Genomic DNA, 11,968 nt, shown 5'->3' with positions numbered 1-11,968 from the left:
GCTAGTTCCGACTCTGTTCACAGAAGGGATACTTCTAAGTGAACCCCATGGGACACATGGTCAAGACACCTGGTCGAAGCTGGAAACATCCAAGAGCATCAACTTCCTGGAACTTGGGACCATAAAGTTGACCCTGGCTCGCCTGCAGACGCATCTGGTAGGCAGTCATGTTCTGATTCAAATGGATAACATGATAACGAAAGTCTATATTAACAGATAGGGAGACATGCAATCCCAACGGCTACACTGGGAAGCAATGCAAGTGATGCAATGGTCAGAGGAGCATGTGCTGTCCTTAAAGGCCACACATATGGCAGGTAGAGAAACGAGAAACGTGTTAACAGAGGGACGCCTTCCAACATCAGCGAAAGATTTGGAAGGCAGAGGTGGATCCTTTCACATATAGACAGACCATCAAGTTAAAAAAAACACACACACACAACCCCCCCCCAAAGGTTTACCTCCAAAACTCACATGAAAGGGGCACTAGGAACGGACGCCCTGTTCCTAGCATGGCCAAGAAGTCTACTCTATGCCTTGTCGCTCCTGACTCTAATTCCCAGAGTGGTACAGCAGGCGATAGATTAAAGAGCAGATGTGATTCTGATGGCACCCCTTTGCCCATGGAGGACGTGGTTCCAGGACCTCATGAGCCTATCCAGACAGGATCTATGGTGGCTGCCTCTCAGACGGGACCTTCTGTCTCAGGAGATGACCATTGATCTGCAACTGGACATGCTACAACTCACAGCGTGGAGGTTGAGAGAAGACAGCAGCTATAGGATATGAGACAGAGTTGGTTTCCACGCTCTTGTCGTCCAGAAAATCTTCTATGACCAAGATATATGACAGATCCTGACAAAACCTTCTAACTGGTGTGGAGAGCAGGGGTGGGCGCAGATGGGAATGGCTTTTCTCCAACAGGGTCCGAGTAAAGGGTTGAGTACTAGTTCTCTTAAGGCGACAAAGCACTATAGGATTGGCAAACTAGCCTCGGCAGTAGCAGCATTTGACAGTAGAGTGCTCCTTCAGACCCTGTAGGCACCAAAAGTTGTGTGACCCACCCGGGGGAAGCACTACTTTTTTACGTCCCAGGATAAGGAGTCAAGGACTGCCCCACTCCTGGGCCACTGGAGAATGGAAGACAGCTCTGGTTGCTCTGACTGATGATCTTTGGAGGCATCTGGATCGAGGTGGTGTGGCAGTGCTGTTGTTGGACCTGTCGGCTGCGTTCAACATGGTCGACCATCAGTTTCTGCTTTGCTGCCTCGCCGATATGGGAATACAGGGGCTTGCCTTACAGTGGCTTGCTTCCTTTCTCCAAGGTCGGGTAGAAAGGGTGGCAATTGGGGAGCAACAGTCCAGGAGACACCCGCTGGAGTGCGGAGTACCTCAAGGGGCAGTGCTTTTCCAGATGCTATTTAACATCTGTATGCGCCCCCTTGCCCAGATAGCCCGGAGTTATGGGCTGAGGTGCCATCAGTACACTGATGACACCCAGCTCTATCTGATGCTGGGCGACCGGTCAAACTCCAGTCCTGGAGATCTGGACCATGCGTTACAGGCTGTTGCTGGTTGGCTTAGGCTGAGTCGGCTGAAATTGAACCTGGCGAAGATGAAGGTCCTGTGTGGGGGCCGGGGTGGTGCGTGGGTGGGGACCCCACTCCTGGCCTTCAGTGGGACACCATTGGTGCTAGCGCCGGAGGTTAGGATCTTGGGTGTGCTCCTGGATCCCTCCTTAGCAATGGAGGCCCAGGTAGCAGCCACTGCCAAGTCGGCCTTTTACCATCTTTGGCTGATTAGACAGTTGGTTCCCTTCCTCGACCGCAACGACCTGGCCACAGTGATCCATGCGACGGTCGCCTTGAGACTAGACTACTGCAACGCTCTCTACATGGGACTGCTCTTGTTGCAAATTTGGAGGCTGTAGCTAGTGCAGAACGCTGCGGCTGTTTATGGGCTTACCTAGATAGGAGCACATCCAGCCTGCGTTGAAGGCCCTGCACTGGCTGCCAATAGCATACCGAATCTATTTCAAGGTGCTGGTGCTTACCTTTAAAGTCCTATATGGCCAGGGTCCGACATAACTGAGAAACTGCCTTTCCCCACATACACCCCAGAGAGCACTGAGGTCTGGGACACAGAATCATCTGACCCTGCCGGGCCCCAAAGAGGCCAGGCTCGCTGTGACGAGGGCCAGTTCTTTCTCAGTGGTGGCTCCTTACTGGTGGAATGAGCTCCCGGAGGAGATCAGGGCCCTGCGGGATCTTTTGCAGTTCTGCAGGGCCTTCAATTAGGAGCCGCCCCCACCATTACCATCAATGAGCCTGGCCCTCAGTGCCAACATCTGGCCCGTTACATCGAGCGACTCGAAATGACACTGAGCTGGAATCTAGTTGTCGGAGACATCTTAATATGCCATCGTAAGCAATGAACTGTAGAACTGAATAGCACCTTATGTTTTTATGTTTTAACTTATTATGAAATGATGTATATTGTTTTATCAGTTTTATTGGCAATTGGGCCACTGCTGTAAGCCACCCTGTGCCCATTCGCGGAGATGGCGGGGTATAAATTGAATAAATAAAAATAAAGAAATAATTAGGTCACCTCCATGCTTGAGAGGAGACAGATGGAGCGTAATGTCAGGATCTCAGTTAATTACTGTCAGCATTCTGCAATTAAGGATACATCTGCCATCAGTCTACCTCAAAGAGGTAGTTCTTTGGCTGCTACTTTAAACATCATCCCTACAGAAAATTGATGTGCAGAATTATTGCCTGATCTACCCATTCTGGGCAAAGTGGTTGAGAGACTAGTAGCGAACCAACTCCAAATAGTTTTGGATAACTCATCTGCTCTAGACCCTTTTCAGTCTGGCTTCAGGTGAGGCTATGGGACAGAGAAAGCTCTTTTAGCTTTAGTTGATAACCTCTGTCTGAGTGTAGACAAAGCCAAGACTCTCTGTTACTCTTACTGGATTTATTGACAGCCTTTGATACATTAATTCATACCATCTTATTGAGGTGCCTGGAGACAGAAGTAGGTATCAAGACATGTGCGTTGAACTGGGTGAAATCATTCTTCATGGATCAGACTCAAAGGGTTGCTATTGGAATCCAGTTGTCATTGGTGTGGGGTTCCATCCCCCATGCTCTTCAATCTCTATGTAAAGCCCTTGGGACAAATCATTCACAGATTGGGGGTTGGTTTTCATCAACATGCTGATGATACTCAGTTCTGTATATCCTTATCCAAATCTCCTGGTGATGAGGTAGAGGTCCTGAATCGCTCCCTGGCCACTGTGGTTAAAAGTGAACAAATTGAAATTAAACCCTGAAAAGACAGAGGTAATGCTGGTTGGGTATGCAGAGGCCTTGAAGGACATTGTTCTCATCATTTTCAATGGTGTTAAACTGACCCTTGTTGACTCAGTTAAAAGCCTTGAGGTCATTATTGGATCCAGCTTTATTACTGGAGAAGCAAGCTAATACAGCTGCAAAAAAAAGGCTTTCTTCCAACTCAACCTAGCCCATAAAATGGCCCCATACCTGGATATATCTGACCTCGCCACCTGGATCTGCACCACAGTAACATCGAGACTAGACTACTGTAATACATTGGTGTCCTCTCAAAATCAATTTGGAAACTCCTGCTGGTCCAGAATGCCACAGCTCAACTCTTAGCAGGAGCTAGATGGAGCATGCATATTATGTCCATTCTGCGTATAAAACTTTTCATTGTCTTTATCTCTTTTATTTATGGGACTGTCTCTCTCCGTATACTCCAACTTGACTCCTTTGCCTCAGAGCAGCCCAAACGTTAGGGAACTGGATATTGTCTGTGAGGCTCTTGTGAGATTTTTGCAGATAAAGTCCTGTTGCTCCACTGTGACCTTCCCCCCACAGTTGAGACAGTGAATGAACTTGAGGATCCATGCATGTCTTCTAGTCTGGTTATGGATCGGTTCAATCAGCTCAGCCTAGAGGAACTTGACAGATCATAATTTTACACCCTACCACCTGCTGCCTCGACCTGTGCCCATCATGGCTGATTAAAGACAGCCATGATGAGTTGCAAGGCCCCCTACGGGAGATAGTCAATAAGTCCCTTTCCAAAGGAACGTTCCCGAGGGCTCTTAAGGAAGTGGTGTTCTGCCCCCTCTTAAAAAACCATCCTTGGACCTGGCATAATTGGTTAACTACCAGTAGGGCTGCCAAATGCAGCCGGGGGGCGGGTAATCCCCCGTTTCGGAGCCCCGATTCCCGGCGCGCCGGAATCGGGGCCCGGGGGAAACCCCACCCCCGCGTGGCAGCCATTTGAGGGGAAAACTCTTTGTTTTCCCCTCAAATCGCGTGGCCCTGCCCCCAGCGTGCGACGTCACTTCCAGGTGATGCGCACGCTGCGCACGCACACGCTATGCGCGCGCACACTATGCGTGCACACACACACCCGGGATCGTCCAGGAGCCCCCCGCTCCCGGACGATCCCAATTTGGCAACCCTAACTACCAGCCGGTTTCAAACTTGCCCTACTTGAGCAAGATAATTGGGAGGGCAGTGGCAACTCAGTTACAGAATTTTCTGGATGACGCTTCCATATTAGGTCCCTTTTGTCTGGGCCATGACATGGAGACAGTACCGGTTGCCCTCGCAGACGATCGGCGAAGACATCTGTATCAAGGTGGGATGGCGGTGCTATTGTTAGACCTGTTGGCAGCGTTACTGGTCCACCGCCTCGCCAATGCTAGAGTCCAGGGGTTCACGTTACAATGGCTTGCCTCCTTTCTCCAGGGCCAGGGACAAAGGGTGTCACTTAGGGAAGAATTATCCCAAAGGCACCCGTTGACTTGCGGAGTTCCTCAAGGGGTGGTTCTATCCCCCATGTTATTTAACATCTATATGCACCCTCTTGCCTAGATAGCTCGGAGCTATGGACTGTGTTGTTACCAGTACACTGAAGACACCCAGCTGTATCTGTTGTTGGGTGGCCCGTCAGACTCTGGGCCGGAAGATCTGGACCTGGCATTACAAGCTGTAGCTGGATGGCTTAGACTGAGTCTATAATTTAATTTCTTCACTGCTTTATGTCTCATGTGAATACTTAGGCGATGCTTCAGTTCTTTTGGGTGGTTCCAGACTTTTAATATCCTAATGTATTAGTTAGTGAATGTCCCATTTTGTTGATCGTACTGACTCACCTTGTTTAACCTCCCTTGAGGCCATGTGAGAAAGGTGGTCTACAAATAAGTAAATAAATAAAAACATAAATATCCAGGCTTCCTTGAGGTTGTCATATAGAAACAGGTTATTGCGTGTAGCATTTGGGAAAGCATGTTTGGAATTATGCAGAGAAAGGATTCGTGGCATTTATCTAGCAGGTTGGGACTGTGGGTCACTGATGTTTGAAGGATTTTAGGGCCTAGTTAGCTATAAAGTTCACATGGCATCCTGCCTCTTTTCCTTTCAAAAGAAAGTTAGTTTTGTTTAATTGAACATTTGGGGAGAAAGGAAGATGAATCTTTTGAGTACTGGTTTGCTGCTCTTAGACACATGAGTTTTATTTTGACATTTCTGGTTTGGATTACTGTAGTTTTAATTGCTTTATTCAGTTATGTTAGCCACCTTGGATCCTTGGGTAAATAAATAAATAGGCTTTTAATTGATGATTGCTTTAATTAATAATTTACTTTGGATCAGCAAAGGGCTCAATAAAAATAAACCAAAACACTAAATAATTTAATGTATTAGGAACTCACTTGGGAATTGGTTTTAGAAAAAAAACAATGTGATCAATGACTTTTCTGTGAGTAAATGATATACAAGGACAAATCTTCATGTATTGTTTTTACTAAGGGTTGTGTTTTTCCTTCTTCATGATGTACTGTGTAATACTTCTTTAACTTCCTGCAGGGTATTCCTGGCCCACATGGAAATCCAGGACTGCCAGGGTTGCCCGGTCCAAAGGTAAGGTAACACATAAATATCACTGCCATCTGAATCATCAGGCATTCTTATATGAGCCTGTTTGGAATTGCCAAAACCTTCTTGCACTAAAATTAGTCGTTTTATTTGGCTTATAAATGAGGCCCGTGACTGAAAACACTTCTTTGTAAATCTGACCCATAAATGATGCAAGACTGAGGAGAAATAGACAGTGGCATAGAACAGTAATATGCCCATTGATCTTGTGCAATGTTTGCATCTTCGGGTAGTCATAATTTTTCAGGAATGAATCAGAATTAATTCAGAGGTATAGCGTTATCAAAGTAGCCATTTATTCTGGTAACCTGCCTTTTAATAAAGAAAAATTGCTTGAAGAAAGCATATTAATATTGTATTAAGGATGTTGTTTCAGGTATTCTGAATTTTTCCAGTGACTTTTCAGGGTTTTTTTTTAAACTTGAGAGATTAAATGAAGCTTTGATAGATTAAGGCCTAGGAGGTGACTCCAAACTCAAACTTGAATAGCACAAGCTACTTAAATAGCTTTAGACAGATTTGTGCAGTTGTGGAATGCCTTCAGCTCATATTTAGTTACAACAATTTGATAGATATGTTAGGGGGGAAAAACAACCTTAGCCTTGATTTGTTTTAGTGTGATTCCTCATGGCAGGAATCTGACCTGTAGCAACGGGTGTTAAAAAGCACTTTGGGCCATGAGAATATATCAAATAGGTCTTGCACAGTTTGACATTGTAAAACAAAGTAGCCTAGTGATTGTTGGATGCCTTTTTATTAGTTTCTGGCAATACCAGACCAGCCAAGGGGAGTATGTGCAGAATGTATGTGGGATATGTGATGTTTGAAATGTAGACAGAGCCACCCATCCACTGGATATAGTCCATGGCACATTCTCTTTCTTTGGCAACCTAGCAGAATGTTCAAAGATAAAATGTTAGCTACATCAAAGTCAGTTTTTAAGCTTGTGTTGGTTTCAGTTGTTCTTTGAGGTTCTAAACCAACTGATTGAGTTTATGCTTTGTTTTTCAGCAAGCAAGAGTTCTTTGTAGCTGTAATACATGAATTGTTTTTGCAAGTGTGTGAGCAGCCCTTGGATGTTTCTTTTTTTACTTCCGGGGGCCTGTACACATATCAAGGATTCTATTCATGGCAAGGAGCAGAACCTCTGCTCAGCTCAGTCTTCATGATGTAGTGTATGTGGGAATGGACATACATCTTGACGAGCAGTGGGATAGATGGGTGTCTGCCTGGTCATATGGCCTTGATTTTGGAGGGGAAGATTAAGTGACTTGGCCGGGATCAGACATGCTTGCTAATAACCCTGTGTGACACTGGCTGGCTGATTCGCTGTTGTATTGGCCTGGTAGCCAGAATGACCTGTGGAGGTAGGAGCAAACAAACAAAAGGAAAATGGGAAAGTCACTTGGGTAGTGAGAGGAGAGTGAGGAGGAAGTGGAGAATATGGATGAGAAGTACAGGAGGAGGAGGAGGAAGAGAGGGAGGCTCCAGGGGATGAGCCAGTCCACATTCTATAAAGAGATGTTCTAGAGTTCCATGACTCCTAAGCTAGTGGGGGCCCAGTTTGGATTAGGACCAAGGGACACGGGGAGAGGGTGCTTCAGTCTCCCCGTCCCCTGGGCTGTTTTCCAAATCCAAAATGGTCCTGAGGAGCTGATGTTTGCCCGGGTAGTACAGGTTCCCAACTGTAAATGTAAGTATTCTCTGTGGAAAAAAACAAGAAAAAAAAGGGGGAGGACTCAACTCAAGATATGGCTGTGATAATCCCCTCCGGGGGCTCAAAAAAAAAAAAGATATGGCTGTGATATATGAGGGTCAAGCTAACAAAATAAGTTATTATAAAAATACAAATATTTATTATGGTGTACACATTAGTAAAAGATAAAATAGGTTAAAAGAAATTATCCAAATATTAGACTCTTAAAACCTTTTCCACACAGAGCTGATAGTTTTACATATACAACTGATGAGTTTATCTTATGACCAATAGACCATATGCATTTCGGCCCCTTGGGGTCTTCCTCACTGGTCAGTATTACTATTGTAAAACAACACACATCCAGAAATAAATATACGAAAAAAGATTTTCTTTAGAGCCAGGTGTTGCTTTCTGGAATTGTCAAAAAGGGAGACAAAAAAGCCGAATTATTACAAATCAAATGAACATAATAAATGCACATAATAATAAATTTTAAAATACCAGAAAATTCTTGCTGTTGTTACTTCTCCCACATGTTGCACCCTCTCCCACATGTTGTGGTCCTAGTATGAATTGGGCCTCCTCTGGAACCTGGGAGGCACAGAACATTTGAGAACATGTGAATTGGGCTTGAGGAAGAGGAACAGCGCTAGTCTCAATACAATAGCAGTGTCCATAAGCACAGGGCAGAGTCTTGATGAGGTTCATGACTTTTTTTCGGAAGAGGGAAAGGATGGGGTGTTGTATTAATCCATTAATCCTCTCAAAATACATAGTGTTTGGCTCTCCAGGACCTGTCAGGTGTCTTTACTGGGGCCATGGTGATGGAGAATGAAATGTTCAGTGTGCAGCTCTTGGGAAGTGGGGGGAATGACAGTGTACAAAATGTTAGAGAGCCAGTTCTTGAGTAAGTCTTAAACTCTTTTCTTTACTTGCTAATGACCCAAGTCCAGGCCTGCAGTATATGCATAACATAATTCAGTTCAGAAACCTTTAATGGCATAAAATAAGGAAAAATACAGTGAATAAAAGTAGGTTCCAACCTCCCTCTAAACTGAGTTAGTGGGAGTTAGCTCACAGTTTTTTAGCCTCTAACTCACAGATTTTTGTCTTAGCTCAGGAAGGATGGCTCCAGAGGAAACTAATTTATGCAGTAGCCAAATTGCTCGCTCACAACTTTAATGCCAGTAGCTCACAAAGTAGAAGTTTTGCTCACAAGACTCCACAGCTTAGAGGGAACATTGGTACCAACAATAATTTTAGACATAAGAGAAAAAACGTTTTAAAGTTAAAACAGTATCATCAGACATAATATCTCAAACAATCTCAATCAAGAGTTCCCTGGCTTTGATTGAGTGGGGTAGTTACCAACAGGACGTTAGCCAAATATTCTGCCACCATTTTTGTCATTTTAGGATATTTATCCACCAATAGATATTGAGTACTTCCCTCAAAAGGACCAGGTTAATTAGGAATAACTGGGCCAAGAAGTTGTTTACGAAATTTGTGGAACTTCGGGCAATAAATTAAGATATGAGAAACTGAATCAGGTTCTAATGAACAGTGATTTCATAGTCTGTTCTCAAAAGGGATTTTCTGATACCTGCTCGAAAGGACGGCTGAAGGAAAAGTATTCAGTCTGGCTAACATGAAAGCCCGGTGGTGTAAGGGCTTAGTAAGCAATTGCATATAAGAGGTTCATTGACCCAGGGTAGTCTCCAAACCGAAGTAATGAGGGGAACATATTGGGTTAATTCCCGCTTCAATAGTCTGGCTTTCAATATCCCATATTCTTTGGCGGATAATATAAAATGATTGGGGAGTAAAGCGTATTTCCTTTACTACTGAAAAACCATTATATAGTTTGAGAAACCTGAGGCAGACTTCCATATGAGCACGAGGTAGTCTGAGCCATGCACTTTCCCTTTTAGAAACAAACTACTAGACATAATTGCATAAATTTACATGAGATTTTGGCATTGTTCCTGACAGCTATCAGTCAAGATAATTATGTACTGAAAACATAGGTTAACAGTGCAGTCCTAAGCAGAGTCACAACCTTTGAAGCCCAGTAACTTCAGTGGACTTTGAAGGGTATATCTATATTTAGGATTGCACCATGAAAGCCTATTTAAATATTTTCTTTTTCTTTTTTTAAAAAAGAATTTTATTAGTTTATACATAGAAAGAGGGAGAGGGAAAAGAAGGGAAAAGAAAAGATACAGAAATATAATTTTAAAAGTCCATTCTGCATGCAAATCTTCTCATGAAAGCTTCACAGCTATTATAACCATCATTCTTATTGTTCTTCATTTAATCTTAGTTTCTCAGAACTTGTGTCTTAACCAGTCATAAAACGCTCTCCATGGTCCCATAAATTCTTCTTCCATTTCTCCTTTTAATATATTTGTCAATCTGTCCATTTCGGCACAATCCATAATCTTCGTTATTAACTCGTAAAGCGTTGGGATTTTCAATGTCCTCCATGCCATTGCAAATAAAATTCTGGCTGCTGTTAGAACATGTAAAATAAAGTACCTATGGTTCTTATCTAAGTCATCTGGTAACCTTTTTACATGTCCACCACATATGATACTATGATCCAACATGATTGTTACATTTCCAACATTTGTTACTCAAGTTTTTATACATTTTGGCTAACCTATCTGGGGTTAGATGCCATCTATAAAACATTTTATATAAATTTTCTTTAAATGAAACAGATTTAGTCAACTTAATATTCACTTTCCATATTTTACTCCATTGTAACAAATCTATATTGTAACCTACATTTTGCATCCATTTGACCATACATTCTTTAACTATTTCATCTTGCATTTTCAATTGCATCACCATACCATACATTTTATTAATAAGTTTCTCTCTTGAAGTACATAATAATTTTTTTGAAACCCCCAAGAGGGTACTTTTATTATTTTTTCATAAGACTATTAACTACAACTAAAAATAAAGGAAGGGGGACTACATCTAAGGATAAAGAAAAGATACCCACACTAACTAAAATCCCAAAAGTAGGAGATCCTTTCCATGTTAATCTAAATGTTAGTAAAAGAAGTGTTAGTGATACAATATACTTGTGAAGTTCTTGTTTAACACATCTTCTATATTAGTAAGTGAATCTTTGTTAGAGTACATCTTGAGCATCTTCTTTACTGCAAAGAGCAATTTACAGAGTCCTTCTGCCCCATGTTAATCTAAATGTTAGTAAAAGAAGTGTTAGTGATACAATATACTTGTGAAGTTCTTGTTTAACACATCTTCTATATTAGTAAGTGAATCTTTGTTAGAGTACATCTTGAGCATCTTCTTTACTGCAAAGAGCAATTTACAGAGTCCTTCTGCCCTTACTTCGGTTTTCTATCCCTAAAGTCATACACAGTTTTTGTTGCTCCCGCTCTTGCACCCACTTCCCCCACAGAGTCCTCGTCTGTTCCCGAAGTAGCAGAGTCACTTGACTTGGATTCTTCATCTTTAAGTTCTTCTTCTGGTCCAAGCTGACGTCTCAAAAATTCCTTAGCTTTAAAGATGGAGTCAATCTTCTTTCTTTTATTGTTGACTTTAAAAATTACATGTTCAGGAATCGCCCACCTATACTGAATTCCATTAGTTTGAAGAAATGAGATCAATTCCTTGTAGCCTTTCCTCTTTTGACGGACTTCAAATGGAATATCCTTTAAAGTCTTTATGATTGTATTCCCAATTTTCAGTGGATTTGCCGAAGTTGCCTTTAATATCGCATCTCTGGTCTGTCTTCTTGCGAATCTCACCACAATCTCTCCAGGCAGGTTATTTTTTCTGATATAATTGGAGTATGCTCGATAGGCAGCCTCCATGTCTTTTACTATTTCATCCGCTGATATACCTGTTACTGGAGCGATGATCTCTCCCAGAGTCTTCTTTAAATCTTCTTTTTCAATTTCAGGCACGCCCTGAAATCTGAGAGTCATGCTAGCTTTTTCCATTTGAAGTTGTAACAAACGAGTTTCCTGAAGTTTTTGTGTTGTTTCCACATTTGTCACTCTTTTCTTCATCTTCTTATTTGCGATATCCATCTCTAATTTTCACAGTTGCATGCTCCACTTTCTTCTCCGTTTCTGCCAGCTGGCGCTGCTGCAGAGCGAAGTTTTGGTTTAGTGTGGCCAATTGCTGGTTAATACCACCGAGTTGCTCCATTACCAGCTTCAGCATATCTACTAACAACTTCATGACATCTGCTCCCTCTTCCGGTCTTGGGCTCTGACTGCCTGGTTTCGGTTTTAACTTTCCT

General features: G+C 42.9%; 1 protein-coding gene across 1 annotated transcript in view; it reads left to right on the top strand.

Moving 5' to 3' along the window:
- The window catches only part of COL24A1 (collagen, type XXIV, alpha 1), a 346,183-nt gene that overhangs the window by 36,425 nt on the left and 297,790 nt on the right, over positions 1-11,968 (top strand). Inside the window, exon 5 of the mRNA XM_015416682.1 lies at positions 5,913-5,966. Within this exon, the coding sequence (XP_015272168.1) occupies positions 5,913-5,966 (54 nt within the window). The remainder of the gene's footprint in view (positions 1-5,912; positions 5,967-11,968) is intronic.

The sequence above is a fragment of the Gekko japonicus genome, unplaced genomic scaffold, assembly GCF_001447785.1.
Source record: "Gekko japonicus isolate JY-2015 unplaced genomic scaffold, Gekko_japonicus_V1.1 scaffold16, whole genome shotgun sequence".
Classification (NCBI taxonomy): domain Eukaryota; kingdom Metazoa; phylum Chordata; class Lepidosauria; order Squamata; family Gekkonidae; genus Gekko; species Gekko japonicus.
The sequence above is the reverse complement of the archived record's forward strand: the minus strand, read 5'-3'. Positions and strand labels throughout refer to the sequence as shown.